This window comes from Setaria viridis, chromosome 8 (assembly GCF_005286985.2).
Source record: "Setaria viridis chromosome 8, Setaria_viridis_v4.0, whole genome shotgun sequence".
In the NCBI taxonomy this organism is placed as follows: Eukaryota; Viridiplantae; Streptophyta; class Magnoliopsida; order Poales; family Poaceae; genus Setaria; species Setaria viridis.
Window position 1 is genome coordinate 5,721,762 of NC_048270.2, and position 23,970 is coordinate 5,745,731.

General features: G+C 43.7%; 2 protein-coding genes across 2 annotated transcripts; one reads left to right on the forward strand and one right to left on the reverse strand.

The window, feature by feature from the left end:
- Window positions 1-1,920: 1,920 nt before the first annotated feature.
- Window positions 1,921-3,711, forward strand: LOC117833919 (11S globulin seed storage protein 2). The gene is made up of 3 exons (XM_034713509.2): window positions 1,921-2,357; window positions 2,457-3,186; window positions 3,295-3,711. Exons 1-3 carry the CDS (start codon window positions 2,135-2,137, stop codon window positions 3,449-3,451), a joined length of 1,110 nt encoding a protein of 369 aa, XP_034569400.1. The 5' UTR covers window positions 1,921-2,134; the 3' UTR covers window positions 3,452-3,711.
- Window positions 3,712-15,052: 11,341 nt separating this feature from the next.
- LOC117833614 (F-box/WD-40 repeat-containing protein At3g52030) lies at window positions 15,053-20,265 on the reverse strand. Its single transcript, XM_034713182.2, has 9 exons — window positions 19,961-20,265; window positions 19,083-19,268; window positions 18,823-18,877; window positions 18,272-18,370; window positions 17,764-17,867; window positions 17,442-17,531; window positions 16,992-17,134; window positions 16,337-16,421; window positions 15,053-15,699 (listed from the first exon to the last, which is right to left on the reverse strand). The coding sequence occupies exons 1-9, from the start codon at window positions 20,143-20,145 to the stop codon at window positions 15,327-15,329; spliced, it is 1,320 nt and encodes a 439-aa protein (XP_034569073.1). The 5' UTR covers window positions 20,146-20,265; the 3' UTR covers window positions 15,053-15,326.
- Between the last annotated feature and the right edge of the window lie 3,705 nt (window positions 20,266-23,970).

Sequence of the window (23,970 nt, forward strand, 5' to 3'; positions counted from 1 at the left end):
AGGCAGTCCAAGCCATGGAGAAGCACTTCAGGGGATTTGATGCCAAAAGCATACGAGGGCACAAAATGACGACGCGGACAAGCTTGCGAAAGCAGCAGCGGAAGGTGAGCCAATCCTACCAGACACATTTTACGAAGTCATAACCTCACCTTCAATCAAAGAAGAAGATCCAGCCACCGTCAACGCCATCCAGCGTTACGATTGGCGTGCAAGCATAATGGCTTTCCTCAGAGGTCACTTCGAACCTCAAAACAAGGCCGAACGCACACGCCTAAAGCAAAGAGCAAAGGGCTACGCAATCATCGAGGGGCAACTCTACAAAACAGGCATCTCAACACCATGGCTTCGGTGTGTTGACTATGAAACAGGCAGCGAGCTGCTCAAAGAAATACACGGCGGTTTTTGTGGAGCCCACATTGGCTCAAGAGCCCTAGCGGTTTTCAATTGTTTTCAATCTTTATGGTAGAGATGCAATCAAGGAGCACAAGTATATTAGGGTGTGTTTGGTAGCGCTCCCGCTGCTTTACTCCACGCGAGAATCAGCACAGCGCTGCCAAATGGTATCACCGCTGCCCGATTTGCCCCAGATCGAATTGGAGCGATTCCACAGCGAGGGAGGAGCGGAAAACACCTGCTCACACGATTCCCTTCCGCTTCACCTATCTTGCTCATCCCTGTCCGCCTCTCTTCCCCGTCCGTCCACTGGAGCTTGGTCTAGAATTGATTCGTCAGTGGCCCCGCTCTCCCCATCGAGATCCCTGTCGGTGCCGCACTCCCCCACCAAGATTCAGGCCATGCATCTCCCCCGGGACGCTATCATGGGTGACGGATTTTGTGGTGAGGAGGTCCTCTCCTGCACCCGGACATACTCCTCGAACTCACGCGGTAGGTGGCGGCACACCTCTTCGATGATCGTGCCTTCCTCACACTCGAGCAGCACGCATTGTCGGCCTTCTCCGGCGCCCGAGCGGCCTCCTCACAAAGTAGGCACCGTCGGCCCACTCCAGCAGCCATGCTGATATCGCTCCGGAGTAGCAGCAGCTTGCGAGGGAAGGGGGTCTGAGGCGGCAACTGACAAGTGCCTGGATTCCATCTAGCTGGAGCTGGAGCCAATGGAGAATCAGTACCAAACGGGTTTTTTGGGAGTCAGAGCAGATGGGAGCGGGGAGAGGAGCGCAGCGGAGCTGGTGTAGAGCGCTGCCAAATGCGCCCTTAGCTTACCCTAAAAAAAGAAAAAAAAACAGTGGATTCAAGTGACAAGTATAGCCCACAGAGGAGCATAAAGTGACAAGTATTTATATTTTGAAAGGGATCGAACATTTTTTTCAGGGATGGCTTATAGGCTCATTTAAGCCATTATAAATTTTAACGCAAAGGGTAAGTGAGGTAGGGTTACTTTTTGCGAAAGAGTAAGTATGATATATTAAGTTAGTTTAAATTATAATGACACTAAATATTGTAATAAACTCAAAATAAAAAAAACTTGCAATTTGTCGGTTAATGAAATTTCATTTACGAATTTTCAAATTCAAGAAAAATTGAGGTGTTTGGCTAAATTTAAGCACACGTTTTTTATATCTGAGAGAGAATTTATAGACCTGGAACAATAGAGGAGACGTCTTTAGAACTGTTATCAAAGTAGATATGTATTCCACATTTTTAACATTAATCTTTTTAAAACAATAGAGTTAAATTTGGTATGGGTTTTTGAACCTTATGAAAAGTATAGCCCCCACAGGAGCATAACCGGTGGTATGCACCACTATATTTATTTTAAGAGGGATCGAACATTTTTTTCCTTATTTTGCATGTGCAATTGTGCATGCGCTAGACCAGTAGATCGTGTGCATGAGAGGAATCTCCGAGATCAGTTAAGTTCGCAGGTAAATCCAGATCAAACAGCTAGTAGGCTCTCGAGGATAGCCATTATCCAGCCGTGAAAACGAACGGGATCATCAACTAAGAGGGAGGGATAAGGTTTGTTAAGTTATCCGCCGCGACACGAAGTAATCCGCTAGCTATAAATAGGGCGACACCTCGCATCCCCTCCTCCATCTCGCACTGCTCCAACAGCAGCACATCCTCGTCGTCCTCTCAATCCGCCAAGCTCGATCCCTTCCAAGCAGCGATCGAGATGGTGCACACGTCCACCGCGGAGGTCATGTCCATGGACCTCAGCCCCAAGAAGCCCAACAAGGCCTACGGCGGCGACGGTGGCGCCTACTACGACTGGTCCCCCGCCGACCTGCCCATGCTCGGCGCCGCCTCCATCGGCGCCGCCAAGATCTCCCTCGCCGCCGGTGGCCTCGCCCTGCCCAGCTACTCCGACTCCGCCAAGGTCGCCTACGTCCTCCAAGGCAAGCATCCACGCTCCACTTTTTTTCGAACTACTCCCAATCTACATCCATGGAACATGGATCAGATCATCAGATAATTCATTTTGTATGTACATGCAGGCAAGGGCACGTGCGGCGTGGTCCTCCCGGAGGCGACGAAGGAGAAGGTGATCCCGGTTAAGGAGGGCGACGCGCTGGCGCTTCCCTTCGGCGTCGTGACCTGGTGGCACAACGCGCACGCCGCCGCCGGCGACCTCGTCGTGCTCTTCCTCGGCGACACCTCCAAGGGCCACCGTGCGGGCCAGTTTACCAACCTCCAGCTCACGGGGGCCGCGGGCATCTTCACCGGCTTCTCCACCGAGTTCGTCGGCCGCGCCTGGGACCTCCCGCAGGACGCCGCCGCGAAGCTCGTCTCCACCCAGCCCGGCGCCGGCATCGTCATGGTCAAGGACGGCCACAAGATGCCCGAGCCCTGCGAGAAGGACAGGGAGGGCATGGTGCTCAACTGCCTCGAGGCGCCGCTCGACGTCGACATCAAGGGCGGCGGCCGCGTCGTCGTGCTCAACACCGGCAACCTGCCGCTGGTGAAGGAGGTCGGGCTCGGCGCCGACCTGGTCAGGATCGACGCCCACTCCATGTGCTCGCCGGGGTTCTCCTGCGACTCGGCGTACCAGGTCACCTACATCGTGCGCGGCAGCGGCCGCGTCCAGGTCGTCGGCATCGACGGCACGCGCGTGCTCGAGACCCGCGCCGAGGGAGGGTGCCTCTTCATCGTGCCAAGGTTCTTCGTCGTCTCCAAGATTGCCGATGAGACCGGCATGGAGTGGTTCTCCATCATCACAACCCCCAAGTAATTGTTTTTCTTCCTTAATTTCCTGATTCATTGCATGCATATATCTAGATCGATTAGCCAATGAAATGAAATGAAATGAACACGGTGTGTCTTGTGCTTGTGCAGCCCGATCTTTAGCCACTTGGCCGGGAAGACGTCGGTGTGGAAGGCGATCTCGCCAGCGGTGCTGGAGACGTCGTTCAACACCTCTCCAGAGATGGAGAAGCTGTTCCGCTCCAAGAGGCTCGACTCGGAGATCTTCTTCGCTCCCCAATCCAATTGATGAAGCAGCGGTGCTACCTAGCTAGGTCGCGCATCCATCTCCGGCACCCTGATTTAGGCACTTAGGGGATTTAGTGTCTTATTTTAGCTTAGGTTAGGTTTTTCATATGTTGATCGAGGGTTAAAATCATCTCTCCATCTATTTCAATTAAGGGCCTGTTTGGGAAGGGGGTGTTAAAGTTTAACACCCCCTTTTTAACAGATTTTAACACTTTTGGTTGCCAAACACAAGTGTTAAAGATGAAGTGTTAAAATTTAACACCCCTCTTTTCATAAACACATGGAGGGGGTGTTAAAATGTGCTAAAGGTGTTAAAAGTGGTCCCCCTCCCCACTTATTCCCTGGTTGCCCCCCTCTCTCTCCTCTTCTCTCTCCTCCACTGCCCCCATCTTCCTTCCCCGATCCGCACGTCGCGCACCGCCGCCAGTCCGCCCGTCGCGCCGCCGCTGGTCCGCCCATCGCGCGCCACCGCCGGTCCGCGCCGCTCCTGCGTCGGGATGCCACGCTGGGCAGCACGCGGCGGGCTCGCGCGGGCGGCAGGCGGCGGCCAGCGCGGGCGGCCTCGCGTGGGCGGCGGCTGGCGCGGCCGGCGGGTGCGGGCGCGGGCGAGGCCGATCCGGTGGTGTGGGGACCGGCGGGCGGCGCAGGTGGTGGCGGTGGGGGCTCGGGCGGGCGCGGTGGTGGCGTTGGGGGCTCGGGCGGGCGCGGCCGCTAGCGCCGCGGTAGGGGACGCCGGCGGCGGGGCGGGGCCGGAGGCGGCATGCGCAGGGGAGGGGCCGACGGGGCGGCCGGCAGCGCCGACGCCGACGTTGGCGCCGGGCACGGCGTGGACCGAGCAGGGGTGGGGCCGGAGGCGGCAGGCGCAGGAAAGGAGGAAGAAGGAAGGAGGAGGAAGGAGAAGAAGGAAGAAGGGGTATTTGGCTGCCATTGAGAGGAGTAATGAGGGGTAAAGTTGTCAATTACAACCTAAGGTGTTAAATTTTAACAGATCATCCAAACACCTCAAGATACTAAAGTTTAACACCTTTATTTGAGGGTGTTAAAGTTTAACACCCTGTTAAATTTTAACACGCCCTTCCCAAACAGGGCCTAAAACTGGTCGATGTAATAAAGCTTGAAATGGAACAATTTGTGCGACCATACCTCAGATTGCATTGGTTTCTCGTTAGCTTTACTGCACATATTTATGACGACTATAAGCTAGCTGTTTAGGGCCTCAATAAGGTCGACAAGATAAAAAAATTTGACAACTAATTTTTACAAAAGTACGCATTACTACAGTTATTAGCAAATGTTGTATGTTATAAAATTGTTTTTTTATGATGGATCTAATAGAATCAACCATATTTTATAGGCATGTTTAGATATTAGTTATTGATGATAGTTAAAGCTAAAAAATTTGACACTGTGTTGAGCCGCGGCCGCGTGCCTCCCTCTTGCATGCTGCCGCTGCGTCCCGGAGGATATAGTCGTAGGTGATGGTGATGTGCCACGCATCTCCGTCGTCAACGTGAGCAGTGCGGCCGAGGAGCCATCAAAAGAGACTAGCAGTAGCAGGGACAACAAAGCCGACACATGGACCAGAATTTGTTCCTCCCTCCGGTCGATCCATCGTCATGTTCATTCAAAATGCATGCAAAAAAAGGTCCAAGGGGTTGGTGATTGAGTTGGTGATATTAGGTTAACGGGGTATATAACAAAGCAGAGGGAGAGTAAAATTCAGAATAATCAAGATCAATCAACGGTGACATGCATCAATTAGTCAAAGAAGCAGACGATAAAAAAATTAAAAAAAAAGCTTAGGGCACAGCATGTAGTGTGCTCGAGTTTATGCGCCTATACAAGCAATTGAATGACAGTGAACGACGGTACTGTAGTTATAGGGCAACCAAATTTCCATAATCATTGAGATGATTGCTAACCACGGTTGCCTCGCGGTGACACAACCATCCCGGTGAGACCTTATGACCCCGTCGCCGTCGGGTTTGGATGGCGATGTGGCACTAAAAAAAAGTTCTAAAACAAAGCGCAGCCTTGATCTGGCCCAACATTAAGATATCTCTCTAGGACTTAATAGCGGCCCAGGTCTTGGCAACATCGTCTTGGGCTGTGGGTAGGCCCCCCAATGGCGTTGAGACGTCTCTGCTGCAAATTTTTTATTTTTATATTATTTTATGATTTTGCAGAAATAAATAGTCGGTCGAAAAATTTGCAGAAATAGACCTCTGCCACCGGATCAAACGGCGGTAACCAGATGCCACTGCCTCATCCGGCAGTAGCTTCCCGCATCCACCACATCAGCATGAAAATCCACTTACCGCCCTTTGATCTAGCGGGCCGCACACGGTTTGCAGCGGCGCGGGGGATGAGGCTGGTACTGCCGAATGCAACAGCGGTATCCGGTTGCCGCCGGAGGAGCTGGCAGGCCCCAGCATTTGATCTGGTGGGAGCAGGAAAGCTATCGCCAAATTAGGTGGTGATAGCCCCCCCTGGGCACATGTCGCACGCCATTCTTTCACTGACACCCAGAATCGCCCCTACCTGCACGCTTGCGAGAGAAGAGGAAGGGAGGGAGGCTCCGAGAGAGAAGAAGGAAGGAAGGAGAAGAGAAAGAAAGGAAGGGAGGAGGGGAGGGAAGGGAAGGGGACATTCAAGCCCGGTTCTTCGCTTCATTTGGGGTATTTTTACTAATCTCCTAGTTTTGGTTAGCTGGTAGTAGATAGATGTAGTAGTTGATGTAGTAGCTATAGAAATAATGTAGTGTTAATTAGTAGATGAAATCTAGATGTTGATATGAGATAGAAAAATATAGGTTAGTCGGTAGTGGATTTAGTTTAGGTATTTAGGTTATAGTAAAATTAGTTTGCTGATTTATTTAGATAAATTTAAGATGAATATTATTCGCAATGAAAGGGTTATATTTTGTATAGGTATTCAGAATGTAGATGTTTTAGGTGTAGTTTAAATTATTAGATTTAGTTATAATTTTTGTTCATGTCGTGTATATTGACCGAATGTTTAGGGTTAGTTAAATTTAGTAATATTTAGTAATTGCCTATGGTAATGTCATGTATATTGATCGGGTAAAATAAAATAAATTTGTTCATAATTTTGGATAACTCTAAAGTTGTTATTATTGGCAATGTTCGAGTTAGATCTTTCTACCGTGTGTTGAAATGTAGATGTTGTTGGAGTTACTTAAATTAAGTACATGAGAGTAATTTCCACTGTTCGTGTCGTGTATATTGACAGGCATGTCGGAAAGTTTATTTTTTTCAAGTGTTCTATAGTCGGGGAGGTTAGATATGGTTCAGAAGGGGTAGATTTGTCTGAATTTTAGTCATTCTGCAAGAATTTACCAAGAGCAAGAGAGAGGACTTGGGCTTTAATATGCAACCGGCTATTTAAGGCTTTCAATCTTAATAGAGATCAAGTGGAGATGATGCCGCTTGAAGGAACCCAGAACTACCGGGCCTATGTAAATAGTTGCACTAAGCACGGTTTACCGCTCATATTATTTGTTGAAGTGTTCAGGAAGGTTGAGTCTAGCAGTCATATGGAAGAAGAAGTGGGAGGTGCTGAAGTTAGAACCGAGAAAGGTTGGGAGAGTACTAATGGGTAAAATGAAGAAGATAATGAAGATGGGGCAAAAGAAGGAGATGGAGAGGATGATGTTGCAACACGTGAGTCAAATGGGGAGGCTGATGAGGGGGAAGACATCCTTGGGTTAGTTGAGCAGGTGGAGAGGGAAGGAGAAGAGGCCAATGGTGCAATGGATGATGACTCATCGGATGAAGATGATGATGATCCTATCCCGCGGAACTGGTCAACTTATGACTATTCTGCCCTACAGGTCAATGTAGGGGAAATTGTAACACCTCTGTTAAATGACACCCTAACGATGCCAATGAGAAGTGGTAATAATGTTGGTGAAAAAAGAAAGAAATTTGACTTAAAGTCAAATTTGAGCCGAATTTAGCTAAAATTGCAATTCTGAGATTTAAATTTGGAAAAATTTAGCAAAAATATGCATCAATTAGTCAAAGAAGCAGACGATAAAAAAATTAAAAAAAAAGCTTAGGGCACAGCATGTAGTGTGCTCGAGTTTATGCGCCTATACAAGCAATTGAATGAGAGTGAACGACAGTACATTGAGATGATTGCTAACCACGGTTGCCTCGTGGTGACACCACCATCCCGGTGAGACGTTATGACCCCGTCGCCGTCGGGTTTGGATGGCGATGTGGCACTAAAAAAAAGTTCTAAAACAAAGCGCCATTAAGATATCTCTCTAGGACTTAATAACGGCCCAGGTCTTGGCAACATCGTCTTGGGCTGTGGGCAGGCCCCCCAACGGCGTTGAGACGTCTATGCTGCCATCGTTGTTGGGCCTTGAGGCGGCGTTGCACAGCACACACGTCAACGACGCCGACTGCTGCGTTGAAATATTTGAGTTTCCATATAGGGAATTTTTTTATTTTTTTCTTTTACAATTTTGCAGGAATAAATAGCCGACCCAGAAATTTGCAGAAATGGATCTTGCCGCCAGATCAAACGGCTACTGCCGTTTCAACCGGCGGTGAGAGAAGTTACCACCGAATGAAATGGCGGTAGATGTGCCGGTGCACCACGTCAGCGCCAGGAACCACTTACTGCCGTCTGAAACGGCGAGCGGCACATGGATTGTTGGCGGTCGTGGACCAGGGAGTTACCACCGGATGGGACGGCGGTAACAACACGCTGCCGATTCAAATGGCGGGAGCGGGAAGTTACCGCCGCCTGATTTAGTGGTAGGCGGCCCACCTTTAAAAGCCGCGGAGCGGCTGGGGCTGGGGCACGCGCGCTTGCCATTCGGGACCGGAGCAACCGAGAGAAAGGGAGAGAAGAGACGAACTGGGAGAAAAGAGGAAGAAAGGGAGAGAGGAGAAGAGGAAGAAAGGGAAGGATGAGAGGAGAGGAGAGGAAGAAAGTAGGGTGGAGATTGAAGCGAAGCTCTGCCAGATCTTCGCTTCGCTTGAGGTATTATTTGAAATCTCGCAGTTTAGCTTAACCGTAGTTGGTAGATGTAGTAGTTGATATGCTATATAAATGGTGTAGTGTTAAGTATTAGATGAAATGTAGGTGTTCCTATGAGACATAGACAAATATTAGTTTGTTGGTATAGTGAATTTCGCTTAGTTATTTCAGTTATAGTAAAATTAGTTTGTTGATTTATTTAGATAAATTTAAGATTAATATTATTAGCAATGTACGAGTTATATTTTATATAGTTATTCAGAACGTAGGTGTGTTTAGAGTTAGTTCAAATTATTACATTTAGTAATAATTTTTGTTCATGTCATGTATATCTTTATATAGTTTATCAGAATATAGGTGTGATTAGGTTTAGTTAAATCTAGTAATTTTAGTAATGATCTCTCTTGATGTCATGTCGTGTATATTGATAGGGTAAAGTAAAATTAATTTGTTGATATATTTAGATAACTCTAAAATTATTATTATTTGCAATGCACGAGTTAGATCTTTATATAGTTGTTGAAAATGTAAGTGTTATTGGAGTTAGTTAAATTAATAGCATTTAGTAATAATATCAATTCATGTATATTGCCAGGCATGTCGGAAAGTTTATTTTTTCCAGTGTTCTATGGTCTGGAGGAGGTTAGATATGGTTCAGAAGGGGTAGATTTGTCTGAATTTCAGCTGTTCTGCAAACAAGTACCAAGAGGAAGACTGAGGACTTGGGCATCAATATGCAACTAGCTATTTAAGGCTTTCAATCTTGATAAAGATCAAGTTGAGCTATCTGTTAGGGCTGTAGTGAGGTTTCGAACTGACATAATATTTTGGGAGTTGATGCCAAGGAACCAAGAACTGCAGGGCCTATGTAAATGCTTGTACTGAGTGCGGTTTACCACTGATATTGTTTGTTGAAGTGTTCCAGAAAATTGGGTCTAGGAGTTAGTTGCAAGAAGAAGTCAGAGGTGGGGAAGTTAGAGGTGAGGAAGGTCTGGAGATTACCGATGGGCAAACTGAAGAAGATACAGAAGATGGGGTAGAAGGAGATGCAGAGGATGAAGAGTCACCCCATGAGACAAATGGTGATGTTGATGAGGGGGAACACATCCTTGCATTAGTTGAGCAGGTAGAGGGGGAAGGAGAAGAGGACCTTCATGCCATGGATGATGACTCATCGGATAAGGATGATGCTAATCCTGTCCCGTGGAACTGGTCAAGTTATGACCATTCCAACCTAGTAGTCAATGAAGGGGAAAATATCCCTTGGGAGTACAGGGAGAATGAGATTTGTGTTGGTGCTTTGTACCCTAGTGGGGATGAGGTGAAGGCAGCTGTGAAGCGATGGTCAACTTTATCTTTGCAACGGTAATTCAGGGTGGTGAAGAGCAACCTGACAGTGTATGATGTGTGTTGTGTCAAAAGCAATTGCCCGTTTAGGGTGCACGCATACAAGGGGAAGTGGAAGGATTATTGGAAGGTGACGAGTGATGGAGCACCAATGCTGGCCGGATGAATTGCAAGCACAACACCGCAACCTCACTGCTGATTTTGTTGCTTAATACATGTATCCTCAGATAGTGGAGAATCCTAACTACGAGTCCAAGTTGATTGTTTGTGCCATAGAGGAGAAGTTCAAGTAAAGATTAGCTACAACAAAGCTTACCAAGCTAAGAGGAAGGCGTTAGAAATGAAGTGGGATACAAACGAAGCATTGTATGATAATCTCCCTGCCCTGTTGCACACCATATGCCAGAGGAACCCAAAAAGTTACTATGACCTGAAAGCCTATTGCTGTGCTCAGATTCCAGGCAAACAGGTTTTGTAGCGGTTTTTCTTGGCCTTGGGTCCTTGCATTGAGGTTTTTCAACGATGTCGCCCAGTCATTTTCATTGATGGCACGTTTTTTACTGGAAGGTATAAAGGCACAATCTTGACAGTTATTGGGTCCAACGGTAACAACCAGGTATTGCCGTTGGCGATTGCCTTTGTGAAGAAAGAGTTTGGAGATAGTTGGTATTGGTTCCTAGAGAGGGTTAAGCAAATTCTTGTGAAGGTCATGGAGGGCGTTTGTATAATTCATGATCGACACAAAAGGCATTCTACAAGCAATCGAAGACCTATAGAATGGCAATGTGGAACATCGCAAGACGGCGCAGTGGCCGGACTTGAAGAGTAGGTGGTGCATGAGGCATATGGAGGCAAAATTTCATAGCCAATTCAAAAACAAGACCCTTATGCAAATGTTTAAACAGCTATGTAACTAGAATCAGGAGAGTAAATTCAATCTACTTTGGAAGAAACTTGATGAGTTTACAAAGAAACAATCTGAAGAGCTAGGTAAGAGGCTGGTAAACAGCGAGGCTGACCACCCTGTGTCTCTAGAGGATGTCGGACTGGATGGTCCAAATGTCAAATGAAGACGGGGTAGGTCCATTAAGTAATTCTCACAGTGGATTGAGCATGAGCCGAAGGAAAAGTGGGCATTACTGTATGATGAGGGAGGTGTTAGGTGGGGTATAATGACTACAAACCTAGCTGAGGTGTACAACTAGATCCTGTGTGGTGTTAGGGGACTGCCCCTAGTTGGTATCATGGAATTCTTCTTATACCGCACCATGAAGTACTTCAGGGAATGGTACGCGGTGGCCAATAAGTCAATAACCGATAATCATAAAATTTATGGATACAAGATGATAGCCTACATGGAGTAAGCAATTAAAAAGGCTTGTAAGCATCGTGTTACTGAAGTGGGCGCCGTTGAACGTCGGTATGAGGTTATTTGCAGGGACAAAGGTCGATTGGGAGGGAGGCGCGAGAAACACACACGGGAGTGCATCATTAGCAATGAAGGATGTGTTTGCGCATGCCAGAAGCCAAGACTGCTTCACAGGCCTTACACCTATGTCATTGTTGCATGCCTTGAGGCAAGGAGACTTCAGCCTCGTAGGTTCATACCACATTACTTCCTTGAGGAAACTATGTAGGCCACTTGGAGGAACGAGGTTTCTGGATAACATTTACTAGGAAACTTCATAAATAATCTTGGAAATACCGCGCATTACATTTCTGACCCTAATCCAGAAATGTTCCAAGGGGTTAAGCGACGCAAGAACAGACGCATCCGAAACAACATGGATCAATCTGAAGCTAGTCCTAAAGTGCGCCTCTGCTCGAAGTGCCATGAAACATATCACACGTACAAGAACTACCTTGCAATGACATACGGAGGCGGGAGTAACCAAGCTGGACCATCAACAGGTGACACAAATGCTCCAACACGTGGTCGGGGTCGTCGTGCACGTAGAAACAATGACGGCCTTCTGTGATTAATGTATGCAACACTAGTATTGTGTGTTGTATGTTTATGAACTCCTACGTTTCTTCAACTTAGTCATATGTAATGTAATTTGTCATGTTTGGTCTATGTGGAGAGACTCGTGTAATTCTTAGATTGTGGACTGAAAGCTAAGTTATAATATTAAGACATTTTAATAAATCTGTATCCTGTAATATTTCATTTATGTTGTCCTGTAAATTGTATTTCAAGTTACTGATATGTGTTGTAAATTATATTATTTCATCTCCATATCAGCCAAAGTTGATGCAAATGCTTGGGCGGTTAACATCGCCGGTGACTTGATTTGTACCAATCCCTGGTACAAGTGCCCATACCATCATAACAAGGATCGCCCACCGTCTCCGCCTTCCTCCGGGGATGCTGATAACTATGAAGCTGGACCCTCCCAGCTTTCGCAAAGCCAGTTCTACTAGAAACTAGAGATGGCTCTATCCCCGACTATTTCAATTACCCAAGGCATGTTAGGTTTAGCAACAGCACATATTCAGGATAGCATCCGTGCCGCACATGCTACTGCAATCTATAATTAATTGTTCGGTCTACAGTCATTGGTGTTCGTATGTTGTGCACGAATTTCATTTTTATATGTTGTAATTTCACTGGAAACAACTATGTATTTAATGGCCGGAAGTTCATTCAATTTCAATTATTTCCTCAAAGCGCTCTATCTCTCTCAATTGGTAGTTTCATATTGCAACCAATAGTGGCATATTCAAATATTTAGTACTTCCAATGTAACTTTATAATTTTTTTAACTTAGAGAAAATATTACACGAAAACAACATAATAAAAAAAATACTCGAAGTTACATTTTAACCGGCTATAGCTGGCACCCACCGGCGGAGTCGTGGGAGGGGTTAGCTACCGCCATTTCACGGTAGTCGACGGAGTCGTGGGAGGGGTTGGCGGTAGCTACCCCCTCCGCTGCAACCTCACGCAACTGCCATTTGAATTGGCAGTAACTCCCTTTCATTTTTTTTAACCTACCGCCATTTGAACCGGTGGTAGGGGTCTATTTCTACAAATTTGCTATTTATTTTTGCAAAATCGTAAAAGAAAAAATAAAAAATAAAAAAGTGATGCCAGTCTCATCTCATGATATCTTGGATCGTGCTCGTGCAGAGAATGCTATGGTTTAAACATTTGGAGTTATAAAATTCAACCACAAGTGGTGCTTTATTGGAACAATTTTCGTTGAAATGTTCCCCTTTTTATTAGATTTACAGTGATTTCTGGAATGATTCTTATATCAAGTTGTACGAACGTAGCTCAACTGGTAAGATTCTTTGTGATGGAACCTATTCACCAGGGTTCGAGTCCTCATCTCAGCATTGTTGCTCGCATTTTCAAAATTTATTCTAGGATTTAACCGATGCTATTCTTTCAGTGGTAAGTGACGTGCCCCTCTTTAACGAGGTGCCAGTGCTGACTTCATCAATCTCAAGGATCCGTCGGCTCAGGCTCTTGAGGATGCTCATAGGGGTAGGATTCGTGCGTGTATTCGTAGGGTTAAGTGTGCCTGCATTTCTAAGCATCTACGTCTATACTTTGTTTAAAAAAAAGGAGCCCAGCATTATAGATCAGATTGTTGTTGGGCCTTGAGTGGCGACAAATATAAACTTGATCAGATTTGATGAGAACTATAATTTAAGAAATATAAGAAGGTTTTAATTTAGGACAAAACTAGAATGACTTTTTTTTTACAAACGGAGATATACATGATATGTGTCACAAAACTAGAATGTCAATACTATGTAATTGGTTTTATAATTAGCTCATGTTTAGTCCTCCTAATTGGTATATAAACATTCGATGTGGCAGGGACTAAACTTTAGTCCGTGAAACCAAACACCCAGAGTGGATGGATGGGTGATTTTAGATCTCAAATTTGAAATATAATTTTACTCTCAAACAGTGAGTCCGACGATTCCAATGTATAGAATAAATACAATAGAATAAGATCCAGTACGTGTACAATTTACTTGTCTTCTCATTTTTCAAAAAATTATTATATGGAAATGTACTATAATATTTAGAAGATATGTTTATAGATGTAAAATTTAACATTTTAATACAAAATGTCTAACTAGTTTATCCAAACGATGAGCTAGGTTTCATAGATTGTTAAATTAAGTTTTTAAAAAATATAGAAGCAAGTATAAATGTACAAAGTCATAATCTAATAAGCAAGATGATTTTTATAGATCGTAACAAAAAGACAAGTAAAGAAAAAAAATACTTAAATGTTGTGTACCACATGTTACCCATTGGACACACTAATATGAAATTCTCATTCGAATTGGTCTAACTATGTTGAAGTTTGCAAAATTAATTAAATTTAACAAAATAAATATTGCAAGCCTCAGCTTTTACATGTATATCAATTCCTAAAAAATGCATTTTACAAAAATTAATAGAATCATAATTTTACGATTAGATATTTTTATACGCCAAAAAAAAGATCCTAGCTAGGACCTTGATTTTTGACAAAAAACTTCGGCTCCTGTTTGTGTGCTCTTCTCCAGTAGCCGCATACATGCATGTGAAAAAAATTGCTCAAAGCACATCATGTAGTGTGCTAGCAACTAGGATTTCATTTTCTCAACAACATGATATGAGTGCTTACCACTGTTACCTCGTGGTGACAAGGCGATCCGGGCGACAGCATATGAGCATGGGTGTTCCATCTCTCGGAGGCGATATGGTATAACACTATAACTAAAAGTTTAAAATAAATGAATGGTGCAAACTCACTGGGTCCAGTAGCAAAGCCTTTGTTTTGTTCAGGCCTGACGAGGCCTCCACAATCATTCGGCCCACGTTTGTGGAGACCTTGCATCTCGGTGTCTCAAAAGTGCTCAAAAAAAAATCTCGATGTCTCAAATTTTGCAAAAAAATTAAGGGCATAGAGACGCAGCACTTATTTTTTTTAAAAAAAGAAACAATAAGATAAAAATCATGCTATTTAATGAACTACGCTCAAACCAATGATATCTAATCGACTCCATTACACTATGTTTTTACATTCTTGCCTTATAAACGAACTATCATCATGTTGCAAGAACCGTCACCAGGGTCCAGGGACACACGACTCAATTTTTCCCAAATCTAGACACCTGCAAACTTGGCACATCCGCCGTTGCTACAAGCCTAGAATATGTTGCTCAAGGTAAGGTAGGTTCACCGACACTAATTTAACAGGTCATTTATCATAAAATTATCATAAAATAAACTGAAGCCACCTTTCCTTTTCAATTCATCCAATAAACATTTTTTCAACAGTTCATCATAAACAGATTACAAACATTTTTTTCTGCAACCATATATTACCAACAGACCCATAGACATCTTAAGAGCTACAGTACATCGACCAATGTTTCAGCCTTTCAAGCTATTCTTACAGTTACATAAAGACTACATGTCACACCATATTATTCAGGCAGCGTACAGGTCACAAACAGTGTGCTATCCGGATAACTAGGTCACATTAAGACTGACAGTTTTATGAGTTTTTTGGGCAAAACTTCAAGACCCTGATGTAGTTTTCGCCATGGGTGGTCACGATTTTCTTAATGCCAACCGATAGGCTGGTAATCTGAGGGCGCAAACGTGTGGAGATGTTATCCACTCGGGCATCAGCGGCAACCTCGCGAACACGCTTCTTCTCAATTTGATGCCTGGATCTGGATGTGGGTTCTGCTGGGCGGTCTGTGTCCACGACAATGCTTCGAATGATTTCACCGGTTCTTTGCGATATCAAGCGAAGCACACCGTCGATGCCACCAACTGCCAGTGCTGTCGTGTCACCTGGCAAGTGATGTGCACTGTAGATGACGTTTGGGCTGACTCTTTGTTCCCAAAGAGGCCTGAGAGTCCTGAAGCGACAACAGAGAATAAAAATAACTATGATGAGATCACAGTCATGATTTGCTTAACTTTGTCATTAGCATTTGAACTATTGTTGGCAGCAATTAATAAGATAAGGGAAAGCGCTATGAAAATGTGGTTGGTCAAATGAATCTTAGAATGGGCAGATGGCTAACATGATTGCGGTTATCCAATTCCAATAAGAGTTCACATCTAGATAGTAATTCACCAGACTTATAAGCCGCACAAAAGCTTTAGAGGTATAAACTTATAACACACCATGCTAAAGCAATCTGAATTCCCAACTAGCTCATGCGATAAATCATGACAGCTAAATTCATAAAAAAATATAGATTAAAATGAAAAGTAATGACCTTTTCATACAACACAAAAGTACAACACAACAAATTAAATATCTTATACTAAATGCTGCAATAACAATTTACGCCATGATATTTGCAACTGTTTATTCATCTATTCAAACTTCAAAGTGAAAAGGGATTCATAATTTGATCAGATAAACATATATGCAATTCCTTTCTTTTGGGACAACTGCAGAAACAATGCTAAAATGCTCATGATTTGTGATCAGTACAGCCTCAGCTATTTAGCAAACCAGACACCTGTGCAGTATTGTTTACTGACCTTAAGTCCCAGCAATGTGCATAACCAGCAGACGAGCCAGCGAATATCATGTGTGAATTTGTGCTGAAAGATAAGGATCTAATTGCTGAAATGGTGAAAAAGAAGACAGAATTCAATTAAGTTACTGAGCTCACAACAGAATGTTTCAAATGAGTTTTGATTAACGACACTTACCATGAAATATCCAATAAGTATATGCCTAATACAGGTTATCTATCAACCAAGGACATATTATCCAATTTTTTACAGGCAATTAACATTTAAAAGTTATGAGTAATAGAAGAACTTGTTAACCTTATATAAAACATCAGATAAAAAGGAACATTTATATAAGCACACACCACTTCTCGAAGTAAAATTAATTTCTCTATCTCTCTGCTTTGACTGTTGTACAGTGCTAATGTCATATAGGAAGGCAACAGAAAAATAATGACCAATAAGCAGAAAAGTTCTGCCATTATCTTGAAATGAAACAAAAGGGGAAATCAACAAGCTAATAAGACTGAAGCCACAAAAACACAAGAACTGGGCTACCTAGGACCACCTCTAAAAGGTTCTGTATTATTACAGAAAATTGTAGTAATTAGTCATCCTCATCATCACCAAAAAATGGAAGTTGCCCATGCTAATGATTGGCAATTAGTTGAATGCTCACCTAATGGTGCATAAGCTGATTTCAGAACACCTATTTTCTGCCCTGAGGTTTGATCTGCAATAGCTATATTTCCAAATGTAGAACCACCAAGAATCAGCTGGTCATCTGTTATTGTCAAGCATGTCACAGGAGAAGAGTGAAGCCTGTATTGCACATTTTAAACAGGGATTATTCCAGAAGACATGTAAGTTACAATCAGAAACTACAGATTAACCTCAAGAAACAATATTTTTCTATATGCATGACTGTCATAATTCTTTGTTTTCATTACTCTTAGATTATTTTTCTACTTCAATGGTATGGCAAATAAAGTCAGCAACTTCAGGTTTCAAAATTGATCGAGTAATTCCAGTGATCGACTCAGAATACCTACTGGGTGAACTAGAGCTTGTAGTTGCAAACATAAATGCCAACAAATTAAAATGAAGAAAAATCTGGAATGGCACGTACCGATAAATACTTGAACAACTTCTGCTGTACATATCATATACAAAGGCTCGACCATCCTCACAGCCAATTACAACCTCTGGATCCGCATAACTGCACAAGCAAATGAACATTAGGTAAAAATCCTAATTAAAATAAAAATAACACTTCCTAGGCTAATCATAATGGTGGAACGTTCACAAACTTATTCATGACCCCTCCAGTGCAATTTCATGCTCGAAGAAAACTTCAAAATATTAGTAATAGGTGGCTAGCAGCTAATACTAATCTTGTAATTAGCCTGAAAAGGCATGGCAGATCAAGGAATGAAAACCAGCCTCCTCACCTCATGCATAACCCATGATTGAATGAGGCTCCACTAGATTGAAATATGCTTCTTGGTTCACTCCGTCTCCATATGCAAATTTGGGAGCTAGTCAAACCTACAATCTTCACAGAGCATTGGAATAAATTTTCTGGTACGTAAAAAGAAGTTAAAGTTTTGTCAAGACATATGCTGTGGTATAAAATTGTGAAACAAAGCTATTTCAACTACAACAACACGGTTCTGTAAATGTACATCTTCCATGAATAAAACAAAATAGTTTGGATGACACGGTTCAGTCAGTGTGTTACACTATTGATGCATTGGAAGAACAGCTTAAATTTATGCCATATAAATAGGTTATACATGTACTCTACACTACAGCCTGCTACAAAGAAGCATGTGGTGACAAGAAACAATATTTTAAACTTTCTGTGTGCCTTTACTCAAGCAATATTTCAGTCAAACACAGACCATGGCAAGTGATACCCAAATATGAAGAAATTGAAAATGCAACAATATTGATTACCTTATTTTCATCAAATTCAAAATCGACCAACGTTTTAGCATTTGGCACATTGTACTCATTCATGAATTTGCAGGTTTCAGCAGACCAAAGTCGGAGAATCTGTCAAAAAAGAAAAAACAATGTCAAAACTACAAACTATTTGTGATGAGCGATAGATCAGGAACAATAGTGAGAGAAAACAGATCAAGCACTGAAAACAATTTGAAGTCATTCAACTATCAGAAACTTTGGATGATTGATCAATAAGACAGGTCAACATATGAAACAACAGCATAATCATGTTATGTTACATTCTATTTTATTATGGTCAGAAGAGCCACTTTTACAACATTATTTCCACATAAAAACTGCCAGGGATCCAACATGCAAGGGTTCTAAATATTGGTGTATTGCAACATCTAAACCAAATGGCTCAAATCTGGTTAAAAAAAATATGGCTCAACAATATTAATAGAACGCCGACTATGATTTTTAGTTACCATAACTCCAAATTAAATTTGATATTTATGTTGATTAAACATATTAAGAACATTATATGATGCAACACCCACCTTATCTCCAACTCCAGTTAAAATGGAACCACCCTTCATACGGCACAAAGTAGCCCTGAAACAAAAAGAAATAAGAAACTGAAAGCAAAAAATATGAATATTGACTATTGAGCCACTACCCATATGATCTACAGTAGCTCAAAAAATAGTATGATTTGTAAAAGCAGAAAATATAAAGTATACAATGTTCGATGACCTAACAAACGAGAACCCATGTCATTATACACAATATATATAGGAGGTATAACATGAGTGCTTACCTCATTGGGTGACCAACCCACTGATAGGCATCAGCTGGTCCATTAGACAAAGAGGATGCATGCTCATCCATTGCAAGAGCTTCAAAGTAACTTTTTACTGAAATGTTAGAGTTTGAACCTCTTGCTGGTGGATTCCTCTTGTAATACAGATCCCTCATGAGATGAGCGGTTACAATTATCCTATTCCTATAAACCAAGGAGAAAAATCATACTGCACATATTAATCAACACTGGTACATAGCCACAGAGTTTCAGAAATGTCACAAGGAAAAACTTATCAAACAATCCAAACAGGAGAAATGCATCATGAAACAGAGAAAGTCGAACCAAAAAGCACCATCTATTGCAGGAATTTATGGCACAACAATTGGTACCTGGAACCAGAAATAACAGTGGCTTAAAAGATATGTAGGCTGTGCACAGACATCCTTAATACATTTTATAGCACATAAAACACACATGGCAAACAGCCTATCCTTCAGAGGCCCAGTTCTTCTATCTAAGATAAAAATTACCGTTTATGAGGAGCAGGTTATGATTATTGATTACCAAGCTTCCTGATGAAATTAGTACCTTCCTACCACCAAAAGCTAAGTTTTTCCCCCTTTCCTCCCAAAAAGAACAAGCACATAAACCACAAAATGATTTTACTAGACGCCGGTTCCTACTGTTCATTCTGAACTTCAATTAAACCGAACCCACCATGGATGAAAGGGAAAGCAAGAAAAGATGCACAAATCTGCTGTCCGCAAAATCACGGATGAACAAAGATTAGCCACGGAGGCCAAAGATGATATCACAAAACCAAGGGGCCCGCTGCTGATTCGAGCAACGAGGCGGAGAGCTGAAGGGAAAGGAGAAGAGGGGAAGCGGCGTACCAGGAGCTGCAGACGGCGGAGCATCGGGCGAGGTCGAAGTGGTCGTCCAGGCGGGAGAAGACGGAGCGGAGGATGTCGTCGTTCAGCGACTGCGCCGTCGAGCCGGAGCCGGAGCCGGCGCCGGAGCCTCTGCGGCGCTTGAGAGCCGCGCTCCCGCTCCGGCCCCGGCTGCTGCCCGCCTCCATGTTGGCCGGCGGCTGCTGCTTCTCTCCCCCGTCCTCCCGTGCGGTCCGAGACCGGACCAAGGGAGAGAGGCCTCCTTCCTTGCCGGAGCCCGGAGCCGCCGCTTTACTCCAACTGTTTATCTTGGTCCGGTAATGGGCTTAGAAACATTTTTTTTCTTTAAGAAAAGATGGAACAAAAATAATTCACGGCTCTCGCTGTCAGTGGTATCACAGTCTCCTAAGAAGAAGATGTTTTATCTCCATAGTCTTTTCTACATAATTTAGAGAAAATTAAGAGATCACATCTACGACCCTCCCTCACCCCCACTTCTTCCCCCTGGTACCGACGTCTAAAAATTAAGAGATCACATCTACGACCCTCCCTCACCCCCCACTTCTTCCCCCCGATACTGACATCGCCCGCCCGCCCTCCGTCTTGCCAGCACCATCCCTGGCGCCGACAAGGCCCGTTGTCGAGCCCTCTACCCCCACCGCTCTCCCTCCAACTTCCCCTTCTTCTTCTCCGTTGATGGCCGCTCGCCCCCGCCTCCACCGTCGCCCTACCCGTCTCCGACGGCTGGGCCGCAGGATCTGCCGTCGCTGTCTTGACCGCTCCCGTGCTAACCTGTCGCTGGTGCTCACCCCGCTGCCTCCACCGCTCAGCTAGGGGTCCTTCGTCACCTGACTTCGGCGGCGCCCGCGCTGCCTCCGCTCCGCCATTGTCTCAACCGCCACCACCGTCAGCTGGCAAGTCGCCCCGAAGCATCCTCTAGGCCCGCAAGCCACAAGTAAGCCCAACCCCCAACCCTAAACCCAAAACCCCAAACCCTAAGACTTGCCTGCGCCATTGTCGGAGCTGGGGGAGGAGAACACCGCCAGCTGTTCTAGCCAACTAAAATACAGCCGGGCATTTTGTAGTCTTTACCCAATCTATTTTTTTTTTGAAAAACACCTCTATCTATTATCCACCTCCCATGTAACCATCAATCAGGCGGTCGCCTATTCTCCACCTCCTATGTAACCATCAATCAAGCGGTCGCTCTCACATCTCACTGCACGTTCTTAGCTTGCTACTTGTGGAGTGAAGATGTGATAATTTTAACTTTTATTTTACAAAACACACGCAGCATGAACATTCACCTCTATAAATACATGTACACAGTTCCACACTATAAGCACCTCCGATAGATTGCAATGGTAAATTCAAGACTTACGAAGTCACCATATGTGTCTCGCTATTGACAGGCGTATCGTCTACCATAAAAGAATAATTTAGTTAAATCCAGAAAAAATGCGAATACCAAGTCAATGTCGGGAACCCAGACGAACTGGTTCAAAAAAAAGAACTTTATTAACTGAGCTACCATCCGTGATCCCAAGCGCTCGGTTGTTGGATGTACGGCCCTCTTTCGTATTTGGGGCACCATCTGTTTTCTAGAAACATATTTTCTGCGTACATTGATGAACTTTGCTGAAATCTAATCTTTTTTGAATTTACAACAAATACTCCCTCCGTCCAAAAATGATAGATGTATTTGGATTGGAAAAAAGTCTTCCGAAGTAGATCTTAACTCTTAATTTCTCTTATAATATAATATCACTAACTAAACACTCAATATCATCTCAAAAAGACTTTGAATATATATTAATGCAACGCTAAATGTAGCGGTCAAAATTTGTAAAGTTTGACTTTTTTTTATCATGGACGTGAGGGAGTACCACCTTAAATTGTAGTGTAGATATGTGCAGAGTAACCTTGCCTAATATCCTCCAAACCCGAAGCTTTGCAAATTTAAAAGCCATCTACATTTTAGATTTAATGTCCTGTTTTCAATTCCTAATCTAAATCATCTCAACTCCCTGTAATTCCTGAATGAATTCTAAACTCCAAGTCCTTCACGGGCCGAATTCTAATTCCCCCTCAAAAAACAGCCCGTAGACCCGTTTCACTCCGGTGTGTCTTTTTTCCCTTTCCTGTCACCCACAACCCACGTGTTCTTCTCTCCAGCCTAGCCCAGATCGGCCCGCGTCGCTACTGACTTGTGGTTTTGAGGACACGAGTCTTCCAAAACATTCTTGGGAATTTATTATTTGGAGTCATCTAAAAATTTGGATTTTTTTTTGAATTTGCAAGTTGCAACACATTAAGCGGCTGAATTTTCCAGGAAGGGAATTTCATTTTTTTTTATAAAGGGCTTCCATTTCTTAGTCAAACACATTGTACATTGATGAGGTCATACTGACCCTGGGATACATTCTGGAGTGCTGTGCATAGAGCACAACCTAACTGATGCAAATCACAAGAACAGGAGAAATTACATGAAGTGAAAGAAGTCACAGCCCTTGCTTGAACAGCAAGAAAATGTGCAGAAATATTCTCCTGTCGACTAATCTTCAACACCCGATGAAACTGCTGACCTTGATAGCTAAAAAACTCTGAAAGAACAGGTCGAAGCCTCCAAGGGGCAGAGGCAAGATCCTTCTGTAGGAGCTGAACTGCTTGACTACAATCAGTGCCAACGAGCATCACCTGGATTTACAAAGCTTTTGCCACTCTAGCAGCCAAACCAAGAGCAGCTAGCTCTGCCATGAGAACAGATTCCACCTTCACCTTTGCTTGAATCTGCAAGGTCCATGACTCTGTATTCCCTGCATAAGACAGAAAAATTCCCAAGCCCGCCTGTCTTGGAGTAGCGCCAGGAACATCTGGAGCTAAAGATGTACCAGAACAACAGCACCATTGATGGCCAAGAGACCGAAAGCAAACAGGGACCTGCAAACTAGGATTAGAAGGCAAAGCACATTGCAGTGGAGGTGTGTGGCCATTTGGAGCACAACTTGCATAGCTTCTGTGTAAACATGCATGAAAATCAAACAAGATGGAAGTACTAATGTCGGCCTGCACCTCATGATTCAACCTACTCACAGACCATTTTATATTGTTGAACCTATAGTCATTCCTTGCTTTCCAAAGATACCAAAGTCTAGTAAAGATTTCCTGCAAAATATCATCTGCAAAATTGTTTGATAAGAGAGCAGACAAAGTACTCTGTAAACCATCCAGTTCCTGCAACAAACAGTCAGTTCTCAAAGCTGCTGCAAACCAGACAGCTCTAGCAAAATCACATCCAAAAAACAGATGAAAATCAGTTTCAATAGTACCACAACTTTTACAGGTGCTATCAATTCTAGAACTGAAAGTGGCTGCTCTATGACCAATTGCTAGAGAGTGTCTAATAAGCCTCCAAGAAAAAGCTTTGATGCAAGGAGGAATGGTTTTATGCTTCCAGATTCTAATGAGAATAGAAAGAGCAGGAGAGATAGCACGCGGACCTTGACTTGGCAAGGAGTGAGCAGTTTGAACAGCAAGGTACTTATAAGCCTCTTTGGTGGAGCAGGTTCCTTGAGAAGAAGGTTTCCAACACAACTGATGAACAGAATTAGGACAGACTTTTGAGACATGCAGGATAGCATCAGCAACTGGTTGTTGAAAGGTCGAGTTAATCAGATTTTCATTCCAAGAGGACTGATGATCATTCCATAAATCAGAAACTAAGTTAGGTAGCTGCCTTTATGAATCTCCAGCACTGCTTGAAAGTAGTATGGCTCGGGAAATATTAGATTGATTATGAAGAGCCTAGCTCATGTACATATATAGGCAAGGATGACCTAGGGTTTGGAAAACAATACTAACCGACGGTGATCCTTGCCTAATCCAATACCATCTATACATCCCCTGAAGAGGGGGAGGCGCACGGCCAAAGGGGGCGGCGCAGGCTACCACCCAAGGCCCATAGGACCGGCCTATACAACAATCTAACACCCCTCGCAGTCTGGTCATCGGCT

Excerpts from the sequence above, each read along its gene's own strand:
- LOC117833919 (XM_034713509.2), top strand. The coding sequence starts at position 2,135 with ATGGTGCACACGTCCACCGCGGAGGTCATGTCCATGGACCTCAGCCCC. Across the intron at positions 2,358-2,456 it reads GGTCGCCTACGTCCTCCAAG|GCAAGGGCACGTGCGGCGTG; the intron begins GCAAGCATCCAC and ends ATGTACATGCAG. Across the intron at positions 3,187-3,294 it reads TCCATCATCACAACCCCCAA|CCCGATCTTTAGCCACTTGG; the intron begins GTAATTGTTTTT and ends GTGCTTGTGCAG.
- LOC117833614 (XM_034713182.2), bottom strand. The coding sequence starts at position 20,145 with ATGGAGGCGGGCAGCAGCCGGGGCCGGAGCGGGAGCGCGGCTCTCAAG. Across the intron at positions 18,878-19,082 it reads TGGGTTGGTCACCCAATGAG|GGCTACTTTGTGCCGTATGA; the intron begins GTAAGCACTCAT and ends TTTTTGTTTCAG. Across the intron at positions 16,422-16,991 it reads ATCAGCTTATGCACCATTAG|CAATTAGATCCTTATCTTTC; the intron begins GTGAGCATTCAA and ends TCACCATTTCAG.